Source organism: Gavia stellata, chromosome 4, assembly GCF_030936135.1.
Source record: "Gavia stellata isolate bGavSte3 chromosome 4, bGavSte3.hap2, whole genome shotgun sequence".
NCBI classification, from domain to species: Eukaryota; Metazoa; Chordata; class Aves; order Gaviiformes; family Gaviidae; genus Gavia; species Gavia stellata.
The window spans coordinates 62,132,006-62,150,284 of record NC_082597.1 but is presented as its reverse complement, the minus strand read 5'-3'; the positions used below and the strand labels follow the sequence as shown (position 1 = coordinate 62,150,284).

Below are 18,279 nucleotides of genomic sequence, written 5' to 3'. Positions count from 1 at the left end.
TTTAGAAATCCAATCGAAATTAGTAGTAACTTCCCTCTGCAGCCTGTAGATCTGAAAAGCCTTTAGAAAATAGGGAGAAATGCATCTTTCATATCAGAAATCAACAACATAACATCAGAGATGATACTGACAAAGTGTGAGTAACAGGCTAAGGGTTGGTGAATCCTGGCTCTTTAAAGGGATAACTGAAAAACTGCTCTTCCTGCCCTAGTTAGAACAGGAACAAAATATTGCTGAACTGCCCCATTTTGTCTCTTCAATGTTATCTTACGCTGAGGTGGAAGGTTGTCAATCTCAGCTTTGTTTAGATATAGCGAAGGAAAAAGTTGTTTCACCAGAACTGGACCTAGTAAGATGTTCTCATTGATTGATTTCATTTGGGCTTAACATCTGATATCTACTTGAGGCCTTTCTATCAGTGATAAAGGTGTCTGAGATAACATTACTAGATCACAGGCTCTCTAAGTACAGGCTGCAGCCTGAGCATCCACATGGGTACATAAGAGCAGGAAAGGATCTAATCCCACCTCAGCTGCTTTTCTAGATCAGCTAATAGTTGCAAAACTGCGAGAGCAGAGGCACATACACATGCAGAGGAACAATAAACCATTCTTCCTAGCAAAACCATTCCAACTTATGCAAACATAAATAAAACAACAGCTTTACAGCTGGAACAGATGTAAAAGTAGCACTTTCAGTAATCATTTCTGGATCCCTCTGTTACTACAAGAGCTCCAAGCATTTTGCCGGTAGTTATTAGGGAGCTTTTTTGTTTCCTTAATGGGTAATCTGTCAGACTGTGGTTTTCTTTCTTGAGTTAAACCTGAGTGAGAATTGAAAATGAAGCCTGTGCCTTGTCTTGGTACCTTTCTCAAGGGAAAGCCATCTACAACCTTCACAAGCTCTACTGCATACCATTCAAAAATGGGTTGTCGTACCATCTTTGTAAGATGTTGACTTTGTGTATGGCCTCGAGTTCCTGGTGTGAGAACTTTGTGGTGATCCTGTTTCATGACTGAAAAGTAAACCCGCACTTGCTATTTCAGAGGTTTGTACATTTACAGCTATCAAAATCAGCCATAAATGGAAGATGCCCGAATGGAGTACAAACGTACATAATTTCAGTGTAACCTGTATTTGCCCCATTTTAACTAATACAACGAAGTTGTAAGATCCTCCCCAGCCTTACAGTGGACCAAAGTAGATTTTCTATCAGTAATACAGACAGAAAGCCAATGCAACTGCTGTTACCAGCATTCAGCCAGCATTAGGAGTCCAGTGCAAGAAGTGCTGCAATAAGGAATCTTTCTTACTTGTATGTGTCATCACTTACTGTATCATGTTCTGCATTACATCCAGTAATACTGAGTTTAAAAAGGGGGGGGAAATGCCAATAGGTAAGTGAGGTTCTACTACAGATAAACAGGTAAGCTTATTAAGGCTAATGAGTGGCCACAAAAGCTGGCCTTTTCAATATGCTAAACTTCCTATACTTGTTAATCAGCTTAAATGTTTCAAATTCCATCAGACTTGCCAATGTGAGTTTACATCTTTTATTCTGAAGGATACTTACACTGCAATCAAGATTAAGAAATCATAAGCATTTTGGCACATAACTGATTGAGCTTTTAACAACAGTATTCATTGTACATTTATTTTTAATGCTGCCTATAACTCTGCTTAAAGGAAATTAAAAAAAAGTATTAAAGGAGTACAGTATTTCACATAAGGATTTCTGCAGTTCAGACAGTTGAACAAGTATTTTATTGGTTCTAGTTTTCACAGCATAAGTAAATTCTGGTCACGGTTGTGAAGTCTCAACTTTGCTTGATTTTGCTTTTACACCCAACAGTTCCGTTTTCAGTTCTCCAGGCTTAGGAGGTATTTCAGGTATACTCTGTTAAAAACAGAGAAAGACATCAGTGTTGTGGCAGAAGAAAAACTAAACTCACAAAACAGTAAATTAGCATAGTCTGTTAGAAACAGCATTACAGCTAAATTATGATTATACCGCCCTCTTTTCTGAGCACAGTATAATTCTTACATGCAAAACATCTTAAAAATTAACCTATCACCTTTTTGTAATTTGACTTTTAAAGTAGCAAAATATGATCTGCAAAAAAGGAGGAAAAAGGAAGACTGGACAGTTTGTTTCAAAGGAACAAAGCTTCTTTTTGCCATTTAAGAAAGTAAGTTTGGTTGAGATGTCTAGTACAGTTGAAGTTTCCGCACATATTCTTTCTCTTGGTGACAGAAGAGAAAGTTTCACTGCTTCTACCTTTCTGGTTTAGAAATTAAGCACTGAAACTGGAGATGAAATCTAAAAAAGGAAAAGATACCAGATGACATTTCAGGAACCGTACCTCCTCAAAATTCTTGCTAGTTTAAAGAGGTGTAGATCATTAGATCATTCTGAATAAATATGCCTATTTGCTTGTAATGAAGGCTACAATAGGGACTATTAAAATACATAAATTCTTATGCATCTATCCCTGCCTTAAGCTTCATTGCTTAAATTTTGACATGACAACTCAAGCACAGTGATTTTTTTAACTTATTTCTGATTTGAAAATAGCACAGTGTTTTTAAAAAACCACAAAGTGTAAAAGAGCAGGAGGATGAGATAAGGCTTACAAATTAGAAGGCCTCCGAGAGACCAAATCAACCATTAATGTCCCTGGTGGGTGGTCTCATTTGGAGCTTGGTTCTCTGTAATTTTGGTAAGTCTTGACTCTCAGTCTGTCGTTGCTGCTAATGTAAATCTTTGGTCATCTTCATCTCCGTTACTGGGGGAAAAGAATTCTACTTAAATCCAACACAGCGCCTCCTCGCCACTTTTGCACGCTCTTTTCCAAAAGAACTTCCCACAGTAGAAACCCCTTTTGAATTAGCTTGCACAGCCCTTTTGTCTTCGGTACCAGGTCGCCAGTTTGAAGGCAGCTCCCAAGAGCAGACCTGCCTGCCCGGCCGCTGCCTCTTCAGAGGCCGATCGTTTTCCGCAGTCAGGCCGGAGACCCTCCATCCCGCGGACGCGCCACCAGGCTCCGCAACGCAACCGGCCACCGCAGCCGCCCGAGCACTTACAAGGTCAGGCCTGTAGTACCTGTGCACGACCTCGGCGCCGGCGAACATGGCCAGCATGCTGGCCGCCACCGTCTTCAGGTAGGTGGGCCAAGGCACGCCGGCGGGCATGGCTGAGGGGAGGGCGCGGGAACGCGGCGCCTCCCCGCTTCCTCAGGCAGGGGCTCGCACAAGGAAGCCCAGAGGCGGGAGAACCGGGTGCGGCCCGCGGCCCCGGCGCCACCCGCCCTGTGGCGGCGGCTGCGCACCGCCCCCGACAGACGTAAGGCGCCGGACGTGTGCCATCCCCTCCTCCTGCAGGGCGGCCGCAGCATGGCGGCGGCGACGCCGGGAGTGGGGGAGGCCGAGGCCCGCCCCTCGCGCAGGAGTACCCTGCTGCGGGTGAGGCAGAAGAAGTCGTGACGTCGGCCCCGAAACCCTCAGGCGGCGGGGGTCTGCGCGCGTGGTGGGAGGCGGCCCTGCGACCCGCCGGGCGCAGCTGAATCGCCCGCCTGCCCCCCACCCCGAGCGGCGGCTCCCCCGGGCCGCGGGCGAGGCCGCGCGGAGCCACCTCCCTCCCGGCGCGGGCGTGGCCACCGCCCCCGCCCCGCGCCCCTCCCTCGTCGGCCCGGCCGGCCGGCTGCGCCCTCCTATTGGCCGCCGCTGCTCACGTGACGCGGGGCTGCCCGGCAGGTCGGTTGGGGCGCTGAGGCGCGGGGGGAGGGGGCGGCGGGGGGCGGCCGGCGCGGGCGGTGACAATAGCCCCATCAGCGCCGGGAGGCTCCGCGCCCGGGCATGGAGGCCGAGGAGTTGGGCAGGTACCGGCGGCGGCCCGGAGCCGCGCTCGGGCCTCGCGTTGGGGATCGCCGTTGTCCTCCTCCTCCTTTCAGCCCTCCCGCGGCCGGGGGGGAGCCGGGGCCGGCCTGTGGCGGCCCCCCGAGCCCCGTCCCCGAGCCCGCCCTGGGCACAAAGAGGGGGGGAGGGAGGGAGGGAGGTGTTCCTGGGTGGAGTGTGGGAGGGGGCGCGGCGAGATGGGCCCCGCGGCCCTGGAGCGGCCCTGTGCGCCTGTGGGGGAGCGGGGTGGGGGTGGACGGAGGCGTTGTGCTGTGGGGCGCGATGCCGTGTTTGTGTGCCCCGGGTGGGCGCCGGGGGCGGTGCCCGGCGCGGGAGGTCTGCGCCGGGGGGTGCGTGGGGTTGGTGGTCGTACGGCGGGGATCTGCGGGCGCCGATGTGGGTCAAGTGGGACTGAGGTGCAGTGGGGACCTAGGGGAAGGGGGTGCGTGGGGGTGCGTGTGTTTATTAGGGGCTGGGAGAAGGGAAGAAAGTTGGTGCCTGCTGCCGGGGGGAGGTTTGCGGGCGGCCTGGGACGGGGTGAGCGCCGCCTGCGTGCCAGGGGCGGTGGGGTGTTGAGGCTGTGCAGGGCGGGTGAGGCGGCCCTCTGTGTTTGGAGACCGCTGTGCGCTGGGGTGTGTGGAGGGGGCAGGCAGCCCTGCTGTGAAGGGGCGCCTGCGTTTCTTGGGGCGGCAGTGGGGACGGGGCTCGCTGTGTTTTAAGAAACATGCGTGCATATGCATGCAGTGGAGGCCTGTGTGTGTAGAGCTGGATTTGTAAATGATTTGGTAATTGTTTTTGTTCCAGTGGACATATCTTTTTCTCTTCGCTCTTTTCTTTTTCCTTCGTTTTCAGCATGAACTGAAGTGGGGGTTAAATCCCTACCTTTTCCTCATGGAACTGAAAATACTTATTTAAATGCTCCATAATATATACATCAATAACAAAATACTGCGTTTCTGAAGCCGTGCAAGAAAAATGATCTAAAAAAATGCATATGAGGGTTAGAGGTGGGGGTAAAAGCTCTCATCTCATTACCATGTGGTTAGAGGACTTGTCCGTGATTTTCCTTTGCTTAAAGGGAATTTTATTCCTTTTATAAGAAGGAAACTGTATATATGCATAAAATAAGAAGACGTGTATTATAAGAAGATTTCTTGTTGGAGGCTGTTCTTGGGTTAGATGCTTTCACATCTTTCTTACTCATTCTGTTCTGCTCTATATAATTAAGCATATATTACATTATGAACTGGATTCTACATGTCTCAGTTGTGTTTCCTAATACAAATCTGAGGATCATTTTTTTTCTGTTCAGTAAGTGCACAAGTATTTTATATAAAATGGAACTCTTTCAACGGTGGGGTGTGAGGTATTTACTGTATTCTGAAAATCCTCCATGACTTTGTTAGGCAACTTCCCGAGGAATCTGACAGACCTATGTTTAGATTTATTCTCCTTGATTCAGGGCAGGTATTTGCTTCAGAATCAGTGGCCTGATCACAAGACTGTGGGCTATTCTGGCACAAAATTGATTTACAGTGGAATTCTTAAATATTCTTAAATACCCATTGCGTAACAGAGAATGGTCCCTTCTTCTGAGCTATTTCTATGTATCTAAAAATTATTTGGTGTCTTTATTAATAGCTCTGAGATAATAAAATTATTTCCTGAAAACTTACTGGTCATTAAATCTTTTCTGTGTATTTGTATGACAGTAGAATCTATGGACAAGAAGGCAGCTGCGTAGGTATGGAGCAGAAGTTTGTGCTGGGGTGTGAGGGCTGTATGTGACTAATAAATGTGTGGTGCAAAAGAGCTGTTTATGGAAAAATGTCTTTGTGCATGGAAGGAAAGACTGAATCTCTGTGTGTGTGAACACTTCTGTGTAGAATAACTGCAGTATTTGTGTTAGGATCCAGCGTGGGATAACCAGACAACATCTGCCACACGAGTTATTAAAGCTGTTTAATAATCTGCATAGTAACTAATGCTGTGTGTATTCATAACGCTTTGTAGCCTAGAATGATTCATTCATTCTGTATCATATCAGATATGTAACTGATGTAACATTAAGAAAATCTAAAACTTGGGAAACTTGAAGTCCAAAGAGTTTTAACCCGCTTGTATTGTAAATTGTCGGTATGTTTGATAGACAGTTTGTCTTGGTAATGTGTGCTACAGAGTGCATTTTTTTCAGGAAAAAAAGGGAAAAGCTGTATGCTTTGCTTACAAATGTTGTGATTCTTCCACATTATAGTAATCATGAGAGAACTGTACTGTTAATGTTGGGTTTAACATCCCCTGATACCAGTTAAGTGCTTGGACTGCTTAGTGGATTTAGGTAATTCACTGCCTTGTTAATAGAGTTGTTGGAGAATCTAAGTGCAGTACATGCCAGCCTTGATAAAGATTGATGTTTACAGTCTATTTGGTATATCACTAAATTTCTAAATTGTTGATAGATTATGTCTCTTTTTTTCCTCCCTTTCTAAGATACTACGCATATCTTCAGCAGGCTCAAGCTTTTTACGCATTTCCGTTCCATCAAATGATGACTGCAGCGCCTAACATGGAAATCATGACTGAGCAGCCGACTCTAGAGGGCATTCCAGAGCCAAACATTGTTCAGGAGCCTCCAAAAGGTGCTTTGACTGGGTTGTGCTAAGTGAGCTAAAACATTAGTAATCGATTGGGGGAGAAAATTACTGATCTTAAACTGCTTCTTTGGACCTATTGGATTTCTTGATGCTCTTTGTGGAAGTATTGATTAATTGTATTATTTAAGTAATGTTTGTTACCAGATAATTAAAAAGATAAGAAGTAAACCCAGGTGATAGTATTCACATTGTTCAGTCTCACAAAATTATCTTGTTGCAGGAAAAGCAGATTTTTGTTTCAGTAGATAAATGTATCATTTTTAGCTGATTTCATGGGTTTTAATATTATGTTAGAGAAGTTTTTTCAGTCTGAGTTAAAAAACCTCCTAGTTCTTCAAGGGGTAGGAGAGAAAAGCTGCTTATGTGCCTCACCAAGTCTGTGCCTTTTTAGTCTCCGCTTCATTGTAACTAGTCTGTAGCTTGAGTACTGTTACTTACAGCTTTCCTAAGCAGTTGCTCTAATGATGCAGTGGAAATTTCACATGGCTTTTGTCCTTCTTGCAAGAAAGCTGAGTGCAAACAAAAACAGCCCCCAGAAAGTTTGCAGACTTAGGGTAGTGGCCTGGTATCCACTGTATTTATTTCTTATCTGAGGGAGAGTTTTGTCTAGAAATTTTGAAAATAAGATGAAGTCTCAATTTTAAGGTAATATATTACCTTGGCTCTTTGCTGATTGCTACTAAATATGTGTTCAGACTTTTGAAGTTGTGTTCTGCAACTTGACATTATTGATGAACAAGAATAGAGATCAATCTCTGTGTGGTCATGTCATGACCAGTACCTGTGCTGATTGAACCTCTAAGCTTTAGGGGCCAGAAGATGAGGAAGTTTCAAATGAGTGAACAGCGACTACTTTGTGTGCGCATTTTGTAAATTAAAAAAATCAATGTTTGGTGTCACTCATTCAAATTGAGATCCTGAAGCTCTCATACGTTACCTTGCTATATGATGCACTGGACAGTATCTATTCTGTAAACAATAAATTGTAAATAGCTTATGAGGCATTCAGCCTATGTGTTTGTGCTCCTGACAAGCTTATACCTAATCTTTGAGACCTGTTGCTTTTGACACGCTGTTCAGTTTCTTCAACATGTTATGTAATCCATAGCAATCAACTTTCATATTTAGAAGCGGAAGTGTGAATAGTAGACTAGAACTTACTATCACATTCCATAGAACCTAAGCTTTGATTTTTCTGGCATATCCTCCAAAAGAAATGAAACTGTTTCCAAAGGATTGTTGCATGCAGTATGTAAACATCATAACCTAGTCATGAGCTTATTCTTGGTTTGTATCCTAAGTCAGCGTAGTTGCCTGTAAGTAGTGTGTGTGTCTGTGGTACAGAGACACCCAAGCTAGCTCCGTGTTGAGCCTGCAAAACTGAGATTCATCTGATAATTGTTTAAATTATTAATTTTGAAGGTAAATTTATCTGTGATTTCTTTTTGTGTCCCTACATTTAGCTCAGTCTTTTTGAATATCCGCGCTGCAACATTAGAAATGTACAAAAAGGATATTTGCTCTGTGTTTCAGAAGTTAAAAAAGGAGGAAGGAAAAGAAAAGCCAAAGCAACTGAGCCAAAGCAACCCAAAAAGCCTGCTGCTAAAAAAGAAAAATCAGCCAAATCAAAAGGCAAACAAGAAAAGATCACAGATACTTTTAAAGTCAAGAGAAAGGTAGACCGTTTTAATGGTGTATCTGAAGCTGAACTTCTGACCAAGACTTTACCTGATATTTTGACCTTTGACCTGGACATTGTAATAGTAAGTAATTCACAGTTACAAGATTAGGTAGAAAAGTGAATTAGGTAGAAAAGTGAATTAACCTTGTCACGAAGGATGAGGAAAAGGCTGAGGTACTTAATGCCTTCTTTGCCTCAGTCTTTAACAGCCACACCGGGTATCCTCAGGGTATCCGTCCCCCTGAGCTGGATGACAGGGATGGAGGGCAAAATAGGCTCCCCATGATCCAGGAGGAAGCAGTTAACGACCTGCTATGCCACCTGGACACTCATAAGTCTATGGGGCCTGATGGCATCCACCCAAGGGTGCTGAGGGAACTGGCGGAAGAGCTTGCCAAGCCGCTCTCCATCATTTATCAACAGTCCTGGTCAACGGGGGAGGTCCCGGATGACTGGAGGCTTGCCAACGTGACGCCCATCTACAAGAAGGGTCGGAAGGAGGATCCGGGGAACTACAGGCCTGTCAGCCTGACCTCGGTGCCGGGGAAGGTTATGGAGAGGCTCATCTTGAGGGCGCTCACGGGACACGTGCAGGTTACCCAAGGGATCAGGCCAATCCAGCACGGGTTCATGAAAGGCAGGTCCTGCTTGACCAACCTGATCTCCTTCTATGACCAGGTGACCCGCCTAGTGGATGAGGGGAAGGCTGTTGATGTTGTCTACCTGGACTTCAGCAAAGCCTTTGACACTGTTCCCCACAGTATTCTCCTAGAGAAGCTGGCGGCCTGTGGTTTAGACAGGTACACTCTTCGCTGGGTAAAAAACTGGCTGGATGGCCGAGCCCAGAGGGTTGTGGTGAATGGGGTGAAATCCAGCTGGCGGCCGGTCACAAGCGGAGTCCCCCAGGGCTCGGTTTTGGGACCGGTCTTGTTTAATATCTTCATTGATGATCTGGATGAGGGGATAGAGTGCTCCCTCAGCAAGTTTGCAGATGACACCAAGTTGGGAGGGAGTGTTGATCTGCTTGAGGGTAGGAAGGCTCTGCAGAGGGATCTGGACAGGCTGGATCGATGGGCTGAGGCCAACCAGATGAAGTTCAATAAGGCCAAGTGCCGGGTTCTACACTTCGGCCACAACAACCCCAGGCAACGCTACAGGCTTGGGGATGAGTGGCTGGAAAGTTCCCCTGCAGAAAAGGACCTGGGGGTGTTGATCGACACCCGGCTGAATATGAGCCAGCAGTGTGCCCAGGTGGCCAAGAAGGCCAACGGCATCCTGGCTTGCATCAGAAATGGTGTGGCCAGCAGGAGCAGGGAGGTGATCATGCCTCTGTACTCGGCTCTGGTGAGGCCGCACCTCGAATACTGTGTTCAGTTTTGGGCCCCTCACTACAAGAAGGACATGGAGGTGCTGGAGCGTGTCCAGAGAAGGGCGACGAAGCTGGTGAGGGGTCTGGAACACAAGTCTTATGAGGAGCGGCTGAGCGAGCTGGGGTTGTTTAGCCTGGAGAAGAGGAGGCTGAGGGGAGACCTTATCGCTCTCTACAACTACCTGAAAGGGGGTTGCAGAGAGGTGGGTGTTGGTCTCTTCTCCCAAGTGACTAGTGACAGGACTAGAGGAAATGGCCTCAAGTTGCGCCAGGGGAGGTTCAGGCTAGACATTAGGAAAAAGTTCTTCACTGAGAGAGTGGTGAAACACTGGAATAGGCTGCCCAGGGAGGTGGTAGAGTCACCCTCCCTGGAGGTATTCAAGGAGCGTGTGGATGTGGCATTGTGGGATGTAGCTTGATGGACATGGTGCTGTGTGGTGTTGGGTGGGTTGTGGCTTGTTATTGTTGTTGTGTGGCGTGGGTTTTGTGGTTGTGTTGTGTGGTTTTTTTTTTTTTTTTTCCCCCCCCCCCCCCCCCCCCCCCCAGGTTGGACTCGATGATCTTACAGGTCTTTTCCAACCGTACTGATTCTGTGATTCTGTGATTCTGTGATTCTGTGATTCTGTGATTCTGTGATTCTGTGAATAGTCTGTACTCACTGGTTATGATTTACATTCCTTCTGCTTACTTATCTATATTGCTTATACAGCAAGATCTTGCAAGATAAAGTATATAAACTGTTTCCTGTGTGTAGAGCTGCTTTGCATTTTCTTTTGAAAATCATAGTAACAGTTCTGATTTCTGAGAAGTCTAAGGCTTACATATAATACATAGTCATGAGAGACCGTTACTTGACACTTTATTTACTGGAAGCACTACACCAGTGGCCGTAAAACACACTGTGAGCTGCTCTTTTGACACTGCACATCTAAATGAGACACTGCTATAAAATTGTCGATTTTTTAAAATAATGGTGGAAGGTACCGTTAACATAGTTTTGTTTGTTGACAGTAACTTAAAGAGAATTGAATAAGCATCCTTACTGTAACTTGATTAAATTCCTGGCTAGCAAGCCACGCTCTCATCATTAAAATGGACTGGTATCTTTGTAGATTGGCATAAACCCTGGCTTGATGGCAGCTTACAAAGGACATCATTACCCTGGACCTGGAAACCATTTTTGTACGTTTTTGTTTTCCTTTCTTCTTATAGAATTAGAACTTGTGGCATTTTAGTTAAACTGGTTTAATTTTTGTGTTTTGCTTTTTTTTTTTTTGATGCAAAGAAGGATTTTGCTTTTAACTATCCAAGAGTGATTTAAATCCCATAACTACTTCTGTCAAATACCATACATAAAAAGGAATAAAAGAGGAATAATCAGTGACTTTTAATGCAGGTTTAGAATTGTCATGTAAACACAGTTTACCAGACTGTAGTACCAAATAACTTTTTGGCCTGTTAGTGTGCAACATAAGGAATAAAAACTAAATCTCTAGTACCTAATTTATTAAGGGTAAGTCAATAGGCATCAATTTCTGATACAAAATAAAACTACACACATTTTCCCAAAAATACATTTCAGCAAGCCCTCTTCTGTTTGCATTTATTCATCTCTGCGAAACACGTTTTCTAACTGATGAAAAAGCACAAACCATTGCCCTTTCCCAGCAGGCATGTGCATCTAGCATACCTGATTCTCCAGATGGGTATTTTTTTCTAAGTATTTTTCCATTTAAATAACATTTTCTGCAGCATGTTCTCATAAAAATCATATGTGAACTCTGTTGAAATGCTCTGTTTTGCGTACTGGGAGCCATTCCAGCTGTGGTAGTAGGGAGCTCCACGTGGGCTAATTTCCAGCCCTGTGACACTCCAGCCAAAATTCTTCGGGTATTGCTCTTGTTCTGCAGACTAGCCAGATGAACAACTTCTTTCACCAAGAAATGGACCAGATATGCATGCTCTGACAAATCCAGGTGTTTGCAAGTTTGCTGCACCATTAGGAGCTAGCTGTGGTTAATTTGTGCTTAAGAGATTGGCAGTGCACATCACCCAAACTATACTTTTAGACACTAATTATGAATGTAACATCTAAACTGGTTGAACATCAGAGAGGCCCTGCAAGGAGAAGCAGTGGCAAGGTTGTAAAAGAAAACTGACACTTGTACTTGCTACATTCTTTACCACAAAAATCCATATTGATCACACTCAGTCCCTGCTTAAGAGAATCACAAAATCTAAAGCTCTTTCTGAACTTTTAGAATAAATGTCTGGTCTCCGTACACAGGATCTTGGTGATGAATTCCTGTTGTTCACTAGGGCTTTTCTATCCTCTTGATTTTGGCTGTTTTAAACTTTCCTGGATAGGGCAGTAGTCTTTCCAAATTAACTGATGCTCTGTTAACATAGATTCTTCCTTTAGCATTCCAGTACTCTGATAGTCGAGGGGTTTTTTTGGTTTTATTTTCTTTTCATTAGAAAAAGGCAAATGCGTATCTTCCTGTTTCACAGGGAAGTGTCTGTTCATGTCTGGTCTAAGTAATGAACAGCTGAACCATATGGATGATCACACCTTGCCACATAAATACGGGATTGGATTTACAAACATGGTTGAAAGGACAACACCTGGAAGCAAAGACCTCTCCAGGTAGGATAACAAGGGGGAATATCATGCTTGTTAATGAATTAATAGTTGTGATTATAATTTTGAGTACTTTTTGTTTTAGCAAAGAGTTTCGGGAAGGAGGGCGAATTCTGATGCAGAAGTTACAAAAGTATAAACCTCGTATAGCAGCTTTCAATGGAAAATGTGAGAACCTTGATTTTAAATAACTTTGTTCTGTCAGTAGCTCTTTTTTGTCCACTTATCCTGTCTTCTTTTAATTTTAGGTATTTATGAAATTTTTAGTAAAGAAGTTTTTGGAATAAAAGTTAAGAACTTGGAATTTGGACTGCAGCCACACAAGGTGCCAGATACAGAAACTGTAAGTATTGATTGATACTGAGAAACAAAACCAGGGCACTCCATTTTGGTTATCTCAAAACTAACAAAGTCTCAGGACTTGCACACACTTCCAATAGCATTAAAGTTTGCCCAAAGTACAAGGGGTGTGAAAGGCTTTTGCTTAAATAAAGAGAGAGAGTGCAATTTTCAGACACATCTTTAATGCAGCTTCTTCAGACTTGCAGACTTTATTTGGGAAATGGTGTACTATGGTTAGTAGGTTAGTACATTCTCTGAGGACTATCTAAAATATTAATAAAATATACATGCTTTTACGATAACTGTCATCTACTTTCATCTGATTCTGTGTGTCCAATTCAATTGGACAAAATTCATGTTCGGAATTTTGATACCGAACATGACCATGGTGCTAGTAGTGCCACAGTGGAGGAGAAAGAATAGTAAGTCCATCATTGTGCTATTACACACTACAACTACAGCATTACTGGATCTGGGCATGCCCAAGCACTTCCATCAGACTCAGTCGTCTTAAGCTGATTTGCAGCTTGAAATTAAATTGGACTCTTAAGATAAAACAAACAGTTTGATAAGAGTGCATTAGTCAGAGACATCTAGTGCTGGAAAATATCTCAAGAGACCAGCTGTGTATCATCACAAATAGGTTTGTTTAATGTGTTCTTATAAACAGGTTAAGTCAAAGGCAATTACACTGCCTGCCAAGGTAGGTAGCTTATTCCAAAGCATCATTACTTTGTCAGTTCAAAAGTTTTTATTTCTATCTCAAATTACTAGTGCTGCAAGTTTAAGCTTGGTTTAAGCTGTCCTTCTCTAAAGGTGAAGTGTTGCCATCAGATCCTGAAGAAGCATTGGTGATAAACTGCTTGCTTCTTAAGTAGCTCTTAAACACTTCTGCAGTAGATAGATTTGTAAGAAAGATAAATAATCCTCTTTACTAGCTTTTGTTCACAAATACTGCCTGGTAATAAAAGTTTTGGATACTGTTCCTTTTTTCTGAACTAACTTTATGTCTTCAGTTAGGGCTGTTGGCAGAGGTAGAGAGGCTTAAGTTGGCTTCAGCTACGCTAACTCCAGTTTCAAACCCTGGCAAGTGTGATGTAGACGCACTTGGCGAGGAAGCCAGGCTAATTAACCTGTGATGCCACCCTCAGTAGTTTAGGGGGTTTGCATGCTGTCATGTACTCCCCTGGGGACTTTCTGGCTCAGAGCTCCACTTGCTTAGGGAGCTCTGGAGTGTGCTCCACTCTCTGGCATGCACTTGTAAATTGTACTTCTTGTAACACATACTGGTACTGCTTCTCCTGCATCACATAAACAACTGGTGAAAATTGTCCTCGCTTCAGCAGCTGATCATCAGCCCCTCTCTTTAGGGCAAGACATCTAGCTGGCCAAGAAGAATGAAGGGCTCCTTTTATCCTCTCCCACAACCACCCGTGGCGTTAGTTGAAGTTTGTACAAAGGGTTAGAACAGTGAGCTTAACAGTTAAGTTATTCTCGATGCACTAAATATTAGCTCATAGTTCAGGGACCAGTAATGCCATTTTTCTTGCTCTTTGTCTCAAGCTCTGCTATGTTATGCCATCATCCAGTGCAAGATGTGCTCAGTTTCCCCGTGCACAAGATAAAGTTCATTATTACATAAAGCTGAAGGACTTAAGGGATCAACTGAAAGGCATCGCACCAAACACAGAGGTGCAGGAGGTGCAGTACACATTTGACTTGCAACTTGCACAAGGTATAGTGGTTATTTTGTTACTCCTTTATTAAAGCATAGTGTAATGTACAGCACAACTAGTCGTTTCCCAAGCAAAAAGAAATAAAGAATTTAAGGGGAGGGAGTAGATGTGCCATCTTCTCTAAATCATGTGGTGTAGGATTACAGATTCTACTCTCTTTTTAGTATAGGCTTAATTATCTAAGGGGGGCAGAAATTATCTTGTAAAATGTGTGGTTGTTTTTTCAAGTGTTCTCTGATGAAAGTGCTCTTTGATCATTTTTGTTCTGAATATTAATGCTTGAGGTCTTCTTTCGGCAGAGGATGCTAAAAAGATGGCTGTCAAAGAAGAAAAATATGATCCAGGTTATGAAGCAGCGTATGGAGGAGCTTACTGTGATCGTGCACCGTATGAAAGCGAACAGTGCAGTTTCTCTTCAAATGGAACTGGTAAAGTGCTGTGCTTGAGGCATTCAGTCTGTAAACCATTACTTGTGAGCAAATACTTAACTTTCTACCCTTTCAGCAACTTGCACAATTCATACAATATATTTGAAGTATAGCAGCAGTTAAACTCTTAGGTAATTGAGGGAATGTATAGTTTTTGTGAGAGGGAAATAAAGAAAAGTCATTTACTTTATCTAAAAACAATTGTCTGCAACTTCAAACTGTTTTCCCAAACTCTCACTGATTCCCAAGATCTGGCAGACAGACTCAATTAGTGACTTGCACAGTAAACCTCTTCAGCTACAATGACTTGTGTAACTGCATCATGCTTTTCAGAGAGGGTTGGTACTTCATTTTGGTTTTTTCATTCCTAAGGAAAGCAAAGCCAGAGAATGGTGGAACAGATAAAATAACAGTGCAGTTATTGCAGAGGTGGTTCCATTGCTGGTGGCCCAGATGAAGGAGCAGTATTGGAAGGATGAGTCTAGTAATCTAGCTGTAATTAAGAAGTTGGGAATTTTACTTCCCAAAATACCTCCAACTGTAATTAAAAAAAAAAAAAACCCTAACAATGGCAGAAGCAGTAACTTTGGAGTAACCACCTTCCTCTGAAGTCTTGAATTTTCAGTCCTAATCTCACTTACGTTGTGAATTAAAATTTGCATGCTGTCTACCCTATTTTGTCAAAGAGAATGTCCTTTTGAGAAGAAAAAATTTATTCATAGGAAACACTGCAAAGTGAGGTATTCTTAAAAACATTTAGACTCTTAATTTATATATATATATATATGCAGTCACCCTTCAAAGAAGATTTGAAGAAATTATAATTTGAGAAAATTATCTGGATCTACAAAAGTAGATGCTCAAAAGAAATAAGTTTGAACTGCAGGCTGAGTAGGTAGTTGAAGAATAGAGAGGAAAGATGGAAACTGCAATTTTTTTTTTAATTATTACTTTTATTTTGGGGGTTGGTTGTTTTGTGGTTTTATGAGTTTTTTGCTAGTGGCGTCATCTTTATTTTAATTATATAGTTTTAGTTAGTGGTATCAACTGCATTTTTTAAACTGTATTTTGTTATATATTATTTATTATTGCAGCAAGCAATCCACAGTACTGTGAGGGGTCATCCTTTGGTGAAGTTCCTAATGGACAATGGATGACACAGTCCTTTGCAGACCAGATTCCGGAGTTCAATGCTGGTGTGATGCGGGAAGAAGAGGGAAACAGTGCGTAAGAGCTGTTTCATCTCGGCTATGCATACGTGCTGCAGTTTTAATGCAGTGATCAAGATTGGTACCTCGGTTCTCCAACTGAAGCATTTTAATAGTATTTTATCTCCCCTAGTTATTTTATTATAGTCCAAAGTAAGTGTGTGGTAGGTTCAAATCAATGAACTAGATAATTTTAAGGAACTGTCCAAACTTTTTAAAAAAAAGTTAGCCCTTTTTTGTATATGAGTTTTATATTTAATGTATACTATTTCTTGCAGTTTTTGACAAATTGCTTTCTCATTTGTGAAGATTTCTTTGGGGCGTTAATTTTATTCCATAAATCGTAATGTAGTAGTAACAGCAGCAGTATACTTTTTACTGATGCCTCAATATTTGGATATCTCATAATCCTTTTATATCCAGAGGGGAAAATGGGAAGTGTACCCTTATCTTACATGAAGTGGTGTTTTTAATCTTGCACAGTTAAGCAAATTGTGCTTCTTAAGTCTGCCTTTTACCTTCTTAAAAAGTGCAGAAAGCCATGTTCTGCAGCTGTGAGTACTGAGTATTTTCTGGATGGGAAGAGAGAGCTCTGTCTATTTAGTGATTGGACCATATTCAGGATTAAAGGAGTGGAGACATCATCTCCAGTCACAATTTGTGTCGCACAGGACAGGGCCTAAATATTTTAGCTGAGATGTCTTAGGGTAAGGTGTCCCTACCCCTCCATCTCTTTTCCCCTTAAATTCCAATGTAAGGAACTGGAATGCCTTTAAAAAAGAAAAAAAAAAAACAAAACTAAAAAACACAAAAAAACCCTAACAACAGTGGTTCTTAAATTCTGTGGCATTTAAACTCTCAAGTCATTTCTGTGTGATTAGTGTCTTCAGCTGACCTTTAGCAGGGGCAAGTCCCTTTGAACAAATTACATTGCAGGGAATTAGAAGACCACATTACCTGTACAGCTATGTTGTTTACATCAGGTACAATTAACACAGGGTGAAAGATGTTTGCAACTTAGCAGTTTTTAATATTTAGTTCTCTTCAATCTGTAAGACCTTAGAGGGGGTGTTCTCCTTATTCTTCTTACAAGTAAGAAATACTAAGTAAGTTAAATATAAAGGCAGCTGTTCCATAAATAAGAAGTCAGCTGTAGAAACTACAGCTCTCTTCTGAGGAACTTGCTTAAACGATACACATTTTTGGCCAATATTAGTGAGTGAGAAAGAAATGGGATTCCATGCTTGTGCCTAACCATCATCTTCTTTCCCTCTTTTATTATGTGAGGAAGGGATGAAGTAAAAGCAATAAGCTGATCAAAACATCGAAGTTTTGATGATCTTATGACAGTAGGTGCTTCACATACCTGAAAAAGAGATACAAACAGTATCTCCACAATCCACGCTGGTCAGAGATTCCTGTACTGGTGTGTTTTATCCTTTCCTCACAGCCAGTGACAGTTGTAATGCATCAAGTGTAACTAGTTAGTGTAGATTCTAATCCTGCTGTAACAGCTCTCACTGAGATCACACACTGTCAACCTGTTGTGAGGCAGGCACAATGTTTACAGTTTTCTTCCCAAATTATGTGGCTTAATTCTGAGCTTCTTAAATCAAGAAACTGTGCATTACGATTCTGATTGTGTTTATTAGCTTCAGCATAAAGCTGTTCAGTATATTGTCAAAAAGGTATAGGACTTGTCTTGTCTGTTATTTAAAGTGTACTGTATCATGTATTACTGTTTACATGGATGTTTTCCTGCAGGTGCTCAAAGTATCTTGCATCAGGGATTTGTTACAATTCAATTTTATTTTTCAACAAAACCAGAAGTATGTAATTAGCACTGCTGAGTATGTAGCACAGTAGGATGTAACTACTGTAAGTTTATCCTGTTTGATTGGAAGGGAAAAGTCTCTTCAGCGGAGTCACCTGCTAGGGTATCTAGGTATAAAATACAGTTAAGTGTACAATGACCGTTTCACTAAATATTGCAATTCTATGTGTACTCCCTCAGAACTGGTGCTCTTTCCATCACAGGAATACAAAAGTTCTTAATCTGTCCTAAATTTATTAATGTTTCACAATAAAATCAGGAATTCTATTGCAGTGTCTTAGAATGTGCTTTTGCATCTTGCTCGCAGGGGTCTAAATGCACTACAGGACATGTAACACACAGAAACACTGCAAAACAGCATCAAGCATCACCATGCAACAGAACTCATTAAAACGTTGCTTAAGTTTTCATTTTGGGCTGTTTAATGGGCCTAGACAACTAAAGACACATAGTATATAATACTGCAAGTATTTCCTGTGTAGATTTTTCTAT

General features: G+C 42.5%; 2 protein-coding genes across 3 annotated transcripts; one reads left to right on the top strand and one right to left on the bottom strand.

Moving 5' to 3' along the window:
• Nucleotides 1-1,539: 1,539 nt before the first annotated feature.
• Nucleotides 1,540-3,274, bottom strand: CUNH12orf73 (chromosome unknown C12orf73 homolog). The gene is made up of 2 exons (XM_009809768.2): nt 3,085-3,274; nt 1,540-1,897 (listed from the first exon to the last, which is right to left on the bottom strand). Exons 1-2 carry the CDS (start codon nt 3,190-3,192, stop codon nt 1,802-1,804), a joined length of 204 nt encoding a protein of 67 aa, XP_009808070.2. The 5' UTR covers nt 3,193-3,274; the 3' UTR covers nt 1,540-1,801.
• Nucleotides 3,275-3,743: 469 nt separating this feature from the next.
• TDG (thymine DNA glycosylase) lies at nt 3,744-18,059 on the top strand. 2 transcript variants are annotated; one of them, XM_059816597.1, is made up of 10 exons: nt 3,744-3,753; nt 6,404-6,533; nt 8,082-8,311; nt 10,711-10,780; nt 12,110-12,245; nt 12,325-12,407; nt 12,488-12,582; nt 14,145-14,316; nt 14,617-14,745; nt 15,840-18,059. In XM_059816597.1, the coding sequence occupies exons 2-10, from the start codon at nt 6,440-6,442 to the stop codon at nt 15,974-15,976; spliced, it is 1,146 nt and encodes a 381-aa protein (XP_059672580.1). In that variant the 5' UTR covers nt 3,744-3,753; nt 6,404-6,439; the 3' UTR covers nt 15,977-18,059. The 2 variants fall into 2 exon arrangements, with proteins under 2 accessions (XP_059672580.1, XP_059672579.1); XM_059816596.1 differs by lacking the exon at nt 3,744-3,753 and adding an exon at nt 3,843-3,878 and having other exon boundaries at nt 6,385-6,533.
• Nucleotides 18,060-18,279: the final 220 nt, after the last annotated feature.